The following is a 16,456-nucleotide window of genomic DNA, read 5'->3' on the forward strand; positions in this document are numbered from 1 at the left end:
CCTCACTTATCAGTTTGTCATATGAGCAGGCGAGGATCCATGTAATGAATTTCCACTGCACCATCTACAAGACATGTAAAACCTCCCTTAAAAGTCCATAAACAAGCACAAATGAGGTCTCACCAACTCTATTTAATTGTAGCAGGACTACCTTAACCATACACTACTTAATCTTTGTAATAAAGTTCAACAGTTTGTTTGCCTTCTAATTTATTTTCTAACTTTGTGATTCTTTTTCCAGATTTCTCAAAATTCCGACACTTAACAGTAACACACTATTTAAATAATGCTGATTTTTCATTCTTCCAACTGGTGGTTATCCTCAACATTTTCTCCACTGGCCACTATATACCCACATACTTAATCTACCATCATACCTTGACAATCTCTTCACATCTTTTTACCAAACTAGCGTTTCATTCTTCTTTATATTGTAATTTAGATATACTACACCAAAATCATTGACTTCTCAAGGCTCTCCCTAATGCCTCTGGCACCAACTGAATTCAGGCTTGCATACCTGGAAATGACCTGTTGAATCCTGTGTTCTATGCTCTGATTACTAATAAACTATCTTTAAATCTTTACGATGCAGAAATGCTTACATACCGTATCCACATGAGAATGCAAACAAATACGACCACCAATTCCTCTGAAACAGTCGCTGTTATATTTGTGTTGTTCATAACAATCCTGGATTTGTTGATTACTGATCTACTTTGTTTGCTAAGCTTCATTCAGATTCTACTACTGCTACTTCAGAAATGTTCATTAAATATGCACATTGAATTTTCTTTGTACTATTAAGCATTTTGCAATTGGTAGTTTTATGTTTCAGCTTCAGTTACCCTGAGTGCCTCCATTTCTGCCCCAACCCATATATAACTTCAGAAATGCTATTCAGTTCCAAGGTCACATAATTTGGTTTAATCTACTAATTTCATCACTCAAGACACAGCAAAATAACCCTTTCAATAAAAATTTGAAACATACTTTTTGGTTAAATGAACTCCTCCCTTCAGTCCACTGGTGAAGCTGCCCTTCCCTCTGCCACCAGCCAGGATTTGAGCCTTTAAAACAATTTCTTTTGCCTCTATTTGGAGAGAAACAAAACAGTAACATATCATTAGTGAACTAATTGACTGCAGTTAGTTTCATAAAATGTACACCTAAAATATTAGACTAAATATCACTGGATATGCATGTTAGTTTCACATATTATTCCCTATACCAAATGTGAATCTTCCTTTTTACACAAAACTCTGCCATTACAACAGATGGAGAAATGTCACAGACAAGGATGTTAAGCATTAATCTAATCAATGCCAGTTTCTAAGCTTCAGTATCTAATAGCCCGTCTGACAATATCAAAACATTCTTATTTGTTAATCCTTACAAAATTAAATTTGCTTCTTCCCATTGAATTCTAACTCTTGTCCCTTCCAATTCCTTCTCATCCTCCCTTCTCTTTTTCTTGGCTATAATTGGTGAAGTATTCATAACTATTTGGAGCCTTGGACCCTCCTTTACTTTAACCCATAATTTTCAGCAGGTGTTCTTTGGGTCACTTAAGGTAACACCAGAATGAAAGCCTTCTTTCCAACTTATTTCATTTTAGTTTGTATTTTACAGAAGCCAGTAATGACCACTCCCACAAGACAAAGTGGCCCAGATTCTACAGTTCTCATGATGTTGAAACTGTCAGTATTTTCTGTCAAGAAGCTGTGAAACTGTCAGCAATTTCTCAGATCTGCACATGCACAATTAGATAGAAATTGTTCCTCCATAAGGTGCACTACAGAAGAAATTCTTTTTAATATCAATGGACTGACGAAAACGTCAACTTTTTACACAATGTTATCACGACAAAAAGTTAAGCCTTATCATATGAAATGCAACAATGTTTTGAATAGCATTCAGAACTTGACTAGATTTGTTTGTAGAGTTTAATACCCTTAGAAAAATGTAAGAAATCCATAGAATTTAAGATCATATTTGTGACACTTAGTTAACTTCCCTTTTAAGTTCATGTATGTGCTCCAATCGTCATCTCGTCCTTCATCAAATGTTTAAAATGCTGGTTAAAAAATTAAAATGTTTTATTTTACTATTTCATAAACATAAGAGTTTCTTCAGGTACTGAAAATCCAGAGTAAAAAGCACAAAATGCTGGAGGAACTCAGCAAGTCAGGCAGCAGCTATGGAAAGGAATAAAAGTCCACATTTTGGGCTGAAACATGGCCCAAAATATTAACTCTTTATTCCTTTCCATAGATGCCACCTGACCTGCTGAGTTTGGCCAGTATCTCATATGTGTTATTTTACAGTTTGGTGTCTGCAACATGACTATCCACTTCATTCCACTGATGATATCACCAGACATTACTTCACTTATCCAGAGAATATAATATGCAATTTTTTTTTTTGAATCCAAGTCTGGAGAGACACAGTTGAGCAGCTAGTACAGCTATGATTCTGCAGTTCCTGTGCCCCAGGTTCAATCCCAATTCCTGATGCAGACTGTGCAGTTTGTACAGTCTCCATGGGATCTCCCCAAATATTCTGATTTCTTCCCACATCCCAAACACATACATGTTGGTAGGTTAAGTGACAGTGTAATTTGACCCATAATTGGTAAATGGAGCAGGGAGCTGATGGAATTACCAAGTAGCATTGACCAGACATTTCGAAGTGAGCCTATATTTCCAGTGGTATTGATAAATTTTAACATGCAAAGTCCTTTACTCATAAACAGTATCTTATTTCTGGTTGCTCTTGAACCCTAATATGATACACCTAAAATACATTCAGTGGTCACTTTATTAGGTACAACTTATATCTAATCAGCCAATTACGTGGCAGCAACTCAATGCATAGAAGCACGCCAACATGGTCAAGAGGTTCAGTTGTTCTTCAGACCACACATCAGAATGGGAAAGAAGTGTGATCCAAGTGACTTTGAATATGGAATGATTGTTGTTGCCCAATGCGGTGGTTTGAGTATCTCAGAAACTGATCTCCTGGATTTTCACACACAAGTCTAGAGTTTACACAGAATAGTGCAAAAATAATTTTAAAACATCCAGTGAGCGGCAGTTCTGTAGATGAAAATGCCTTGTTAATGAGAGAGGTCAGAGAATGGCCAGACTGATTCAGGCTTACAGGAAGGCGACAGTAACTCAAATAACCACCTGTTACAATGGTGATGAGCAAAACGGCATCTCTGAATGCACAACATGCTGAACCTTGAAGTGGATGGGCTACAGCAGCAGAAGACCACAAACATACACTCAGAGGCCAATTTATTAGGTAAGGAGGCACCTAATAAGGTGGCTTCTGAGTATAAATATCCATTTAATTTCCATACTTTTCTAAGTTCCCCAACCTAAAACGTCACCTAGCATCTAATACTCCAAAGATCATTATTTACATTTTTGAGATCTTTATTGTCACAAATACACAACATAATTTTAAATTATTTGGCATTGATAGGGCACATTGCTTTTGGTGTCTCTATCTGAGATATTCTGATAAATCTTTCTCTAATTTTATTTTGGGTTTATTAAAAATAATGCACCCTATACTTTCCATGCAATTGTGTACATTCCTCCATGCAATTCATTCAAAATTAATGGAAAAGATAACAGACTTCACAGAACAAAGTACGCCTGGTAACTTTGACTTTTGGCATCAGCTTAACAAAAATGCCCCACAGCCAAATCTAACCCAAAAAAGTTACCACAACATGAGGCTGAATTCATCATCCCTGGAGAATGTAACAGATAGTTCTCAAGTACGACCATAAGAAAAAGGAGCAGAAGTAGGCCATTCGGCCCATCAAGTCTGCTCCACCATTCAGTCATGGCTGATCCAATTCTTCCAGTCATCCCAATTCCCCAAGCCTTCTCCCCATACCATTTGATGCTCTGGCTAATCAGGAACCTATCTATCTCTGCCTTAAATACACCCAATGACGTGGCCTCCACAGCTGCTCGTGGCAACAAATTCCACAGATTTACCACCTCTGACTAAAGTAATTTCTCCGTATCTCTGTTCTAAATAGACGTCCTTCAATCCTGAAGTTGTGCCCTCTTGTCCTAGAATTCCCTACCATGAGGATTACAATAGTTTGAGAAAGTTCTGCAAACTGAGGAGGCTATTTGGGACACAAGGGCAGTGATGGTTGGAAACTTTTGTCAAGGTATATTTTCAAAGTCCTGACAAACTAATTGCTGTTGCTTGGAAATGATTAAGTTTATTTCAAATAATTATTTTCAATACTTTAATATTTGTTTGATAGCTACTAATTTGCAGAGTAATTAAGATCATTTGATTTTATGAACCAAGCTGTTATACTGACAATAATTGAATTGCAAAATTATTATTAAATAGATCAATACTTAGAAATCAACATTCAAAATTATATTCTAATACTGCATGATTCACTGTGTCCTTTTATGTTCAGCAATATGAAAATGTATTTAAGGATACATACAAAAGGTAGATAATATTTGTACTAAATGCATCTTTTATAGTTAAATATTAAGGGGAGAAAAAGTGAACTTGGTTATACTATAAAAGATCAGGAAGTGCAAAATATGGATATTGTTAATGCACTATTAAACTGTTATTTTACAGAGTGCCTCCTATACAGATATCCCAGAAATCAATGAATGTCAGGCATGCTAAGACGTACAAGGCTTAAATATTTTAGCTCAACAATGAAAGATTCGAATCAGCTTTTAACGTGATATACGAATTTGACTGTAAATGACCTGCTTACTAAAAATTCAAGCCACTTTTCATATCTCAGAAGCCCTCCTTAGAACAAATTGGTATAACACTTGCAGAGAATAATGCTCTTTATGTTTAATAGCATTCACCTGTTTCTGATGCACATCATTTCCATTTACCACAAGTTAAATCATTTTCAGCACCATGGACAGAAACTAGGTAGCTTTTAAAAAATACAGTACAATACCTTAATCTATAGCATAAAGGTTTCTGCATTGCACTGTCCATGTTGATCACAGGTTCAGTTTCCAAACTCAAATAGCATAAGATATATTCTATTAATATATACAAGAGGCAATTCATTTTCCATATAAATTTGCAGAATGAATCATTTACCAATGTAATTTCAAAGTTTAAACTATATGATAGAAAAAGTTGGTACTTTTCTAACAACATCCATGGAATGGTATTCATAAACTAATCAACATTTGTCACACAAGTCAATATATTTAACTTCTACCCTGGGAGTTCTGATTACTTAGGCTATGCAGTGCCTACAGCAAAATGTTTTCTGTTCAGTCATCCTGTTTATTACTGAACTACTGCATTAGTCACGGTCCTAAAACATGAGGAAAATGACAGGCACATTACTTACTCCAACAGCACTTACCAGTGACCACAAAAGACTTTAAATATTAAATGCATACTATATACAAAGACATTGTTCACAAATTTGTAGGATTAGTGTATATGTAGGTTTCTTGGCTAGTGTCAACCTCTACCTCCATGGGAGTGAAGGCTATCATTTCTTTTCTAACCAAGGCAATCACCTGGGTCACTGCACCCTGCGTAAACACTTGATCTTCGGTTGCTTGATATTTTTAATAGATTTTGTGTCCAGTACAAGAAGCTCCTTGAGGAAACAGCAAAGTGGGAGATTTATATTCCTATAATTAACTTTGCATCAACATATTCTACGTTGCTTATTTTCAATAACTGAATATTTTTGCCATGCGACAACTGAAGATAATCTTTAGGCTAAATCGGGGCTCTACCAAGCAGAATTTTCACTGGCCTGCATTAAATAATGAGCACATGGTAAAAGGCAGACAATAGAAATAAGATATATTATAAAGCAAAACTCAAAAATCATGCCATTTTAAGTAATGTTTATGAACTTTGGAAGTAAGCACCATGCGCAGGACAGATTAGATCTTAGATGTACCATAAAAAACACCAACATACAAGTTTTTTTAGGCACAAGTTGTGCAGAGACAGGTATTCCACCTGAGTGAGTTTTGCTGAGAAGCTGGATAGCTACAGAAATAAGCTTTGGAGATAATGCACAGTTCTGGTGCTGGTGGGCTTCTGGCAATTTGCTGAACAGGTGACTGCTAGGGTGAATGGAGTCAGCAGTCAGTTTTCCAGCTCTTCTCTTTGCATTGGCAATGAACAGGTCTTTTAATGTTGGTAGCAGACAGCCAATGATCTTCTCTGCTGAGTGAACCATTCACTGCAATTTGGTCAGTTTTACCACATCCACTTCTCTTTTGGCTGGCTATCTTCCCTCTCCACTGTCAGTTTTGATCCAAAATGTGGACAATATCCTTTATCCCCGCAGATGCTCCTCAAGCTGCAGCAGGTTATTGAAAGTTTGGTGTCAAACCTACTGAGTAAGTGGAAGTGTATTTCTATGATCTCCAAATCTGCTGAGGTGTCTTCAACAATGTAGAGAAGGCTACCTCAGAAGTAGCTAAATAAAATAACAACAATTCTATCAACATTTGAAGATCTGAATAATGAGAAAGGAGGGGATGAGAAGTCAAATGTTGCATCTCCATTGTTGCAATGGAAGGAAACACTGGTGTTGATGAATGAAACAGGATTTCATCAGGAAATAGCCCCTTAGGATTACTCAGCGGGGGTTAACAAGGGAAATGTGCTTGGTTGTGACAACACATTAAAAGCACAGGAGGTGTGGAGGTGGATTCATTGAATGGAACCATTAGTTGGATCAAAGATGAGGACAGAAGAAATCCTATCACAGCTCTGAGAGGCAGAGGCACATGTGAAATCAGAAGTGGGGGATATAGAACAGATCTAGCTGAAGGTCTTGTCAACAATGATATATGGAATCCTTGGCCAAGGAAAAAGGGAAACAAAAACAAAGCAGCCTAAATTCCCTTGCAACATACACAAAACACTGGAGGAACTCAGCAGAGCAGGCATATTGGGGTAACTTCCTTCAGTGCCCATTCTCCAGAATTTACCTCCTCTGAAACTGGGAGGCTGATCTCAGCGGTTGAGAAGGACTCCGCAGCTGAACAGCGAGGTACTGAGCAGCAGCAGGAGCTCAAGGGACATTAAAGTCACGTGGGATGAAGTAGTAACTACAACCAACAGTACACAATCTACTCACAGAGCCTTTGACAGAAGGGAAGGGGTCTGATATTCAGAAGCATTTGCAATTTACTAAAAAAAAATCATTACTTTAAAAAAAAATTTTAATTGAAAACTAAAATCATGTAATAAGAAATTAAGTTAAATACACACATACAAATAATGTACCTTACCAAATTCTTCTCTTTCTCTGTTGCAAAGGCATAGTTTCCCTTTAAATGACTGGAATTGTAGACCCTGACTCTGCCTATAGTGTTGCAGGATCCAAGGATAAGCTTGCCAGTGTAAGCTCTGGGAATCCCCATCAAGCTCTACTTCACCATGGACTTCATTTGGCCACATTGTGCAGTGCGATTGGGAATGCACTGGCAGAATTCAGGTAGTATGCTTGTAACCACCAAAAAGCTATCATTAGTTCCATCTGGAAATGGTATTAGTTTATTATTGTCACGTGTACCACAATACAGTGAAAAGCTTGTTTGACATACTGTTCATAATGATCAAATGATTGCACAGTGCACTGAGAGAACAAGTTAAAACAATAACAATGAAGAGTACATAGAACATAGAATAGTACAGCACAGTACAGGCCCTTTGGCCCACAATGTTGTGCCGACCCTCAAACCCTGCCTCCCATATAAGCCCCCACCTTAAATTCCTCCATATACCTGTCTAGTAGTCTCTTAAACTTCACTAGTGTATCTGCCTCCACCACTGACTCAGGCAGTGCATTCCACGCACCAACCACTCTCTGAGTAAAAAACCTTCCTCTAATATCCCCCTTGAACTTCCCACCCCTTACCTTAAAGCCATGTCCTCTTGTATTGAGCAGTGGTGCCCTGGGGAAGAGGCGCTGACTATCCACTCCATCTATTCCTCTTATTATCTTGTACACCTCTATCATGTCTCCTCTCATCCTCCTTCTCGCCAAAGAGTAAAGCTCTAGCTCCCTTAATCTCTGATCATAATGCATACTTTCTAAACCAGGCAGCATCCTGGTAAATCTCCTCTGTACCCTTTCCAATGCTTCCACATCCTTCCTATAGTGAGGTGACCAGAACTGGACACAGTACTCCAAGTGTGGCCTAACCAGAGTTTTATAGAGCTGTATCATTACATCGCGACTCTTAAACTCTATCCCTCGACTTATGAAAGCTAACACCCCAGAAGCTTTCTTAACTACCCTATCCACCTGTGAGGCAACTTTCAGGGATCTGTGGACATGTACCCCGAGATCCCTCTGCTCCTCCACACTACTAGGTATCCTGCCATTTACTTTGTACTCTGCCTTGGAGTTTGTCCTTCCAAAGTGTACCACCTCACACTTCTCTGGGTTGAACTCCATCTGCCACTTCTCAGCCCACTTCTGCATCCTATCAATGTCTCTCTGCAATCTTTGACAATCCTCTACACTATCTACAACACCACCAACCTTTGTGTCGTCTGCAAACTTGCCAACCCACTCTTCTACCTCCACATCCAGGTCGTTAATAAAAATCACGAAAAGTATCCTTGTGGGACACCACTAGTCACAATGCAGTAAAATGCAAAAGCTACAGAGAAAGTGCAAGAGCATGACCAAGTCAGCCATGATCTTACTAAATGGTGAAGCAGGCTCGACAGGCCAAATGTCTACTTCTGCTCCCATTTCTTGTGTTCTTATAACAAGGTAGATTGGGAGGTCTAGAGTCCATCTTCCTGCACAAGATGCCCATTTAAGAGTCTGCTAACAGAGGGATAGAAGCTGTTCTTGAGCACGGTAGTACATCCTTTCAGGGTTTTTTTTTTAATCTTCTGCCTGATGGGAGAGGGGAGAAGACAGAACATTTGGGGTGGGTGTTTAGTTATTCTGGTTGCTTTACTGAGGCAGTGAGAAATGGAGACAGAGTCCACAGAGAAAAGGCTGCTTTCCCTTTTGTGCTGATCAATGTCCACAACTCTCTGCATTTTCTTGTAGTCACGTGTAGATCAGATGCCATACCAAGCCATTATGCACCTAGATAAAATGCTTTCTAAGCTGCATCAATAAAATTTGGTAAGGGTTGATAGGGACATGCCAAATTCCTTTAGTGTCCTAAGGATGTAGAGGCATGGGTGAGCTTTCATGGTTGTGACATCAATGTGATTAGACAAGACAGGTTATTGGTAATGTTCACTCCTAAGTATCTGAAGCTCTCAATCTCTACACTGTTGATGTAGACAGGAGCATGTACACCACCTCTCCCTGGTGTCAATAAGCAACTCTTTTGTTGACATTGAGGGAATTGCTGGTGTCATGGCACAAGGTCAATAAGTTCTCTATCTCCTTCCTGTACACCATCTCATCGTTGCTTGAGACATGGCCCACCATGGTGGTATCATCTGAAAATTTGTAGAAGTAGAGCAGAATCTGACCACACAGTCATGAGTGTACAGGGAATAGAGTAGGAGCTGAAAACACTACCTTGTACAGCACCAGGGTTCAGAACAATAGTGGCACAGGTGTTGCTACCTATTCTCACTGAATGTCATCTCTTAGTGACCAAGTTAAAGACCCAGTTGCAGGAGTTTGGTGATGAGTTTGCTTGGAATTATTGTATTGAAGGCAGAGCTGTAGTCAATAAACTATAGTCTGAAATGCCAGACTAAGTCTAGCAAAGCCCAGACTAATAATTGAAAGTAAGACCTGATCTTGCTCCCCTTCAAGTTTAATCCATCATGCAAAAAGACAGTAGTTGTTGCTGTCTATTTCGAGCGAGATACTGATTCTGATTCTTAGTCTTAGGCCAGAAGAGCTGCAGAAGGCATCGAATGCAGAGTCTGGTATGGTGGAGTACTGGATACAAAATATTCACCTTTTCCCACACCTGAGATTATGAAAATAAGGGAACTATTGACAATATACGATTTGAATGGGAATTGCTACAACACTGTTGAAATTAATTTGATTGATTGGCTAAGCTGATAAACATTGACTTAGTTGCTTAATCTGTTAAAATTCCCCATTCTATTAATTAAGTAAAATTATTAGTAACCTTGGTTATTCACTTCAGCAGATGAACAGAATGTGATTTTACTCAACTTTATTAACTAAATAAAAGCAGCAGTCATTTAATGCAATGGCTTTATGCACAATTAATCAAAAGTGCCAACAGGAGCAGACTGTAGCTCTGGCAAATTAATGAACAAAGTAAAATGTGACTGGAAAGGGTTGTGCTTTCACAATCAAACAAACAGGTAAAATCATAAAATGCAATCAAGAATGGGCTGTACTTCTTACAAATTAATTCATTAAATAAAGCTGCAGAAAAAAAAACACGAAATGCCATTGAGATTAGACCTCGTTTTATCAAAAGTAATTAAATAAGAGACCTGCAATACAAAATGCCCTCAGGAGAAAGTAATAGTTTCTGCAAATTAATTAAATAAAACAGGATAGCAACAAAGAAAGCCATATGACATGTTTCCTATGAATGTATTAAATAAATGGTGCTGGAAATATAATATGCCGTTGTGAGAGTCAAAGCTAATTAAATAAAAACACCTAAATGGAAAAAAATGCTGTCAGAAGATGTCTGCTTTATCTGCACGTTAAATAATTCATTAAACAGACAGAAGTCTCCTTTTCACACATTGTGGCTCAGAAGTATCAGGAAAGCTTAAAAGGAAATGATGGAAAAGAACTTGGACTAATTGTTAAAAGTTTTGCTACATTGCTCTAGAAAAATGGAGTCATGAATAGACAGTGTGTTAATTAAATTACTTCAATAACAACATTTATAACTCTAGTTCTGCTCAGTACAGAAATCTTTCCTTGAAATTCATTAGTATTTTTCTAACTAGATTTCTGATTTGCATTCAAAAGCTTCCCATCTCACACAGTTGACAGGCTGGTATTTCACTCTGAGCTAATCAATGAAAACTATGAAACGTGATGTCACCGGAAGTGACGCAACATTGCATAGGGCTTTGGTGAGACCACACCTGGAGTAGTGTGTAAATGAAGACTACCTTTCTCATGCATTGAGGTTCACAACATTTATAGCCTCAGATGTAGAAATTCTCTCATGAGGAAAGGTTGAGTGAGTTGAAACTTTTCTCTGGATTCTAAAAGAAAAGAGAATCACCTTCTCAAAACAAGGAGTATTACAAAGAAGTTCAACAGGACTGTTGTTGAGAGGATCTTCCAAAAGAAATCTGGAACTGCAGATCATAGTTTCAGAAAAAAGTAAAATGGGATGCTCAAAGATGAGAAGGAATTACTTCTCTTGTATGTTGTGAATCTTTAGAGCTATGGAGGCTAAATCATTATTAATAATAACAACAACTTATTTATATAACACTTTTCATACAATGTAGCACAAAGTGCTTTCCAATGGGATAAAGAGCAAAAATAAAAATAAAACACAAAATGATGTTAGCTAAAAACAAGGTTTTTAAATAGGTTTTGAGCTGGTGTTTAAATGTGTGAACTAAGTCTACATCCCTTATAGTTTTAGGTATTGAGTTCCACAGTTTAGGAGCTTGGTTTAAGAAACAGCTGATGTGCCAATTTTCTTTGAGAAAGAATTGTTTAAATTTAAGAGACCTCAGAGCTCAACCAGGATTATAAAACGAAAGTGATGCTTTGATGTACTCGGGTCCCAGACCATTGAGAGCTTTAAAAAAAAGAAAAGAGAAACAAAAGAGCTTTAAAATCAGTCCTAAAGGATACAGGAAGCCAATGCAGTTTAGCTAGGACAGGAGTGATATCCTCCCTCATCCTGGTTTTAGTTTAAAGTCTAGTGGTGTTGTTCTGAAAGAGTTGAAGTTTGTCAACAGATTGCTTTGGAAGGCTAGTAAAGAGTGCATTGCAACACATTCCTCCTTAAATGCAACACATTCCTCCCGGCTTAGCTATAAATTCCAAGTCATGCACACACATTGTGCAAAAAGGTTAGGTATATATATATATATATATATAACTAGGGTGCCTAAGGCTTTTGCATAGTACTGTAATAACTTTATCCATCACACTGCACTGCTGCCACAAAAAAAACTAATTTCATTACATATGTTAGTGATGATAAACCTGATTCTGATATGGATCTCTATTGTGGGCTTGAGAGTGGGAAGTAGGCAGGCAGAGGGGAATCATGGTTGGGGAGAGGGGAGGGAGAAGGAAGCACCAGGGAGACATTCTGTAATGATCAATAAACCAATTGTTTGGAGTCAAATGAACCTTGCCTGGTGTCTCAGGGCTGGGTGTGTCTGCACCAGCACCATCCCCCACTTCTGGCACTCTTACTCTGCCACCTGTTCCATACCACTCCCGCAGTGCTCCACGCTCGCCATTCCCAACGTCCTTTACTCCCGCCAGGTTTACAAGCTCGCTCTCCTCTCCACGTTGACAAATACAGTACTATGCAAATGTCTTTGGCACCCCAGCTATATACATGTGCCTAAGACTTTCACACAGTATCCTCCAACTCAATATAGAATGCATCTCAACTACATACACAATATACTATATAATACATCTACTATATAAACATTGACAGCATAGTAAATTTTAAACTGTCCCATTCAGATCTAAAGATTTAATCGCTGTGAAGGATTTCTTACTCTTGTGGGCTAATGTCTCTCCTGACAAGTATTTAGCAGGTGTTGCTAGTGGCTGTGAAACAATCTCAGGTTCTGGGGCCTCCACTGTGGTGGCTGTAGGAGTTGACTCTGGCACTGCAGAGGATGGGTCTGACAGCTCTGGGCACCTTTCTTCTTTCTTTTCCAAAACGCTCGGCATCTTCTGGACGTACCGGCATATTGAACAGTGCAAGACCCTGTTGGACATTGGTAATGCAGAATACTACACGCCTGATTCACTGCATTTTTGGTGAGCATGACAACAGGGAGAGCAGTGTAGCCTCAGCTGTAGTGAGCTCACTTGTTGCAGCCACCCAGGAGAAGAGACACCCGAAGGTGGTGGGGGGTGGCGTCCATGCTGGGCTGGGGGTTCGCTCCCCCCATCGGTGCTGCACTCCAGTGTTCACTTGGTGGAAGACAAGCTGGATTGCGTTCGTATGCAGACTGCTTCTTGCTGACAACATCCGTGCACCATCAATCTACATGACACTCAGGAACTTGGGCTAAATTATATTTTTTTGTGCGACGAAGTTTACAGCTATCTTAAATATGCCATATGCTGTGCTGCGTATGGCTATAGTTTCTCACCTTGGCCCTGGTGGAAGGCTGTTTCGTTCGGCTGCCTTCATGGGCATTCATGTATGGCTGAATGACAATTAAACTTGAATTTGAATAAGCAGAAGAGTAGGAGACCACTCTTGCCCTTCACACTTTTTTCTACATTGTACCTCTGAGAAAAATTATCTGTAAGACAGACAAATTATTTTCTGAGATATATGAGCAAAACTAATTCAGGGAACTACCGGACAAGTCAACCGAGATAGGCCAACCCAGTTCTCAAGGTAATCTAGGATAATGTTGTTAATTATATTTTTGAGTATATTGAATATCAATGAGTGATTCTTAATCTACAGGGTGATGGAGGAATAGGCAGGTAAGTGGATCTGAGGTGCAGGTTGACCTAATTGAATATTGGAGTAGGAAAAAAAGGAACCTATCCTGTTCCTATTTTTGATGTTCTTCTGCATCACATTATGGGAAGTGCAAAGTAAATCCCATGGTACGTAGTCGTGAGTGTGACGCTATATGCAGCGCAGAGTGTCAAAGTTTGCCATTCAAATCTGGTGTCATCTGTAAGGGGTCTGTATGTCTTCCCTGTGGAATGCGTCGGTTTTTCCTGGGTGTTCCGGTTTCCACCCACAGTCCAAAGACATACCGGGTGGGTTAACTGGTCATCCCAAATTGTCCCATAATTAGGTTAGGGTTAAATCAGGTTGTCAGGGGCTGCTGGGCAGCATGCTCGAAGGGCCTAACCTGCACTGTACCCTCTAAATAAATAAGTAAATAGATACAAGACCTTATCTAAGAAAGGGTACGAAGGAGATTCACAAGAATGATTCCAGGAATGAAAGGGTCAACATACGAGAACTATTTCATGGCTTTGGGCCTGTTCACATTGGAGTTTAGAAGAATGAGGGAATATCTTTGAAATTTATTGAATAGCGTAAGGCCTCAATAGTGTAGATGTAGAGATGTTTCCTGTCGTGGGGAGTCTAGAACCTGAGGCTAAAGCTCAGAACAGAAGGACGTACATTTAGAACAGAGAAAAGGAAGAAGTTCTTCAGCCAAAGGGTCGTAATTCTGTGGAGTTTACTGCCACAGATGTCTGTGGAGACCAAGTCTTTGAATATATCGAAAGCAGAGGTTGATGGGTCCTTGATCAGTCAGGATGTCAAAGGTTACGGGAAGAAGGCAGGACAATGCAGCTGAGAGGGATAATAGGTCAGTCATGATGGAAATGGCTAAATGTTCTAATTCTGTTCCTGTGTCTTCTGATCTAAAAATTGGCAGTTTACTGTTGATACAATAAGAAAATGTGTAACACACCTTAGTATAGCATAAAGGTTTATTTTGGTAATTATACACAAGAATTAACTTCTTCAACAATTGGGTAAATAATAATTATTTAGCATCTAAAAGCATAAACTTTCTAAACTAACTTTTAAGATGACATAGAAACTAGCTAAAATCCATAATGCTGTAGGACAATAATTTGTATATCAATGTTTACGCTTTAAAATTGAGAGTTAATTTATGATAAACATTACTCTTGAGATAAACATTACTCTCATTCCTTTGGGGACCAGGAGAAAAGTTAAATTTATCAAATGAATATCGTCAAACCAATAGCTCATTCTCAACTAATACGTGTTATTAATATTTGCTATTAATTCTAATTATGATATTCATATATAGCCAATATTAAACACAAGAAACTCTGAAGACGCTGGAAATCTAAAGTAACACACACAAAATGATGGAGGAACAAACACAGCAGGTTAGGCAGCATCCATGGAAATGAACAGTCAAAGTTTCAGGCCAAGAGCCTTCTTCAGGAGATATTAGATGCATTTTATATAAATAAAGTGAAATCAATATATTATTTTAATTAGACTATAAGACATAGGAGCTGAATTAGGCTATTCATCCTATAGCGTCTGTTCCGCCATTTAACCATGATTGATTTATTTTCCCTCTCAAGCCCATCCTCTGGAAAGATTTTGAGGGTCATTCAGGACAGATGCACAAACACCAGTGTACTGGAGGAGGCCAGCATAAAATGCATCCCCTCCACAATAAAGCAACACCAACTACAGTGGAAAGGCCATGTCATCAGGATGCCTAACTCATGTCTCCCCAAAAAGATCCTTTACTCCCAGTTGAAGGAAGGTCAGCAAAGAAAAAGCTTCGAAGATGACATCTAAATCAGCCTGAAGAAATTCAACATTACATCTAAAAACTGGGAAGACATCACACTCAGTAGATACACCTAGAGGAAATCTGTTCAAGAGCGAGCTGCGCTAGATGAAAGCAACCTCTGCTGTACCACAGAGAACAAGTGGCAGTGGTGAAAGAAGACAATGAACAACCGAAAGACCCAGCCACTAACTACTGCCACCACTTACTCTTGCCCACGCTTCAAATTACGCACTTCTGGTTTAGCCTTTACAGCCGACAGAAGACCAACCAATAGACAACCCCTTAGGACAACATCATACTTGACTCGAGTGATCACACTAATGCAACAAGAGTTTAGATGCAACCTAATTAAATATTTAATAATTATTTTGAAAAAATCCAGATAAATACACGCATGGGTTTTTCTTTCCCCCTATCTGCTTGCATCTTCTAAAAATTCATTATTAGTCACAAGTTCCCTTTCATTAAGGCTGTCTTTCTCTGTTGCATTGTGATTTTTTTAATGCACTTTTAGCAAGTACCTGGTATTACATTTCAGCGAACCCCTCTGCCTAATTTTTGAACAACTCTGTTACATCTGTTTCCTTTCGGTCTGCAGGGAGAGTTCTAAAATTGAAAAGGTGTTGTTGGCATGGAAGGTAGAATTGTCAGAACAGATGTGATGAAGTTAGAGCAACTGGGAGAATGGAAACAACCCACTGCAGAAGACAAGCCACTGCAGAAAACAATGTGGAAGGAAATACAATTAAGATGACAGTGGGAATCAGTGTGTTTACATTGGTCCCTGGACTAATTTCTGTGATGCCGATAGACAAGTGAAGGGACGATGAGTCAGAAATTTTTCATGTGAAGGCAAGGGTAGGGTGGGGATTGGACAGAACACTGATTTAAGTTCAAGTTTTCAACAACAGCTATGCTGCATTTAGTTATCAATAAAAAAAAAGAGTAAGTGGATCTGAAT

General features: G+C 38.7%; 1 protein-coding gene across 1 annotated transcript in view; it reads right to left on the reverse strand.

The window, feature by feature from the left end:
* Positions 1-16,456, reverse strand: part of suclg2 (succinate-CoA ligase GDP-forming subunit beta) — a 380,270-nt gene that overhangs the window by 180,382 nt on the left and 183,432 nt on the right. The window contains exon 3 of the mRNA XM_072280534.1: positions 994-1,093. Within this exon, the coding sequence (XP_072136635.1) occupies positions 994-1,093 (100 nt within the window). The remainder of the gene's footprint in view (positions 1-993; positions 1,094-16,456) is intronic.

The sequence above is a fragment of the Mobula birostris genome, chromosome 16 (genome assembly GCF_030028105.1).
Source record: "Mobula birostris isolate sMobBir1 chromosome 16, sMobBir1.hap1, whole genome shotgun sequence".
Lineage (NCBI taxonomy): Eukaryota > Metazoa > Chordata > Chondrichthyes > Myliobatiformes > Myliobatidae > Mobula > Mobula birostris.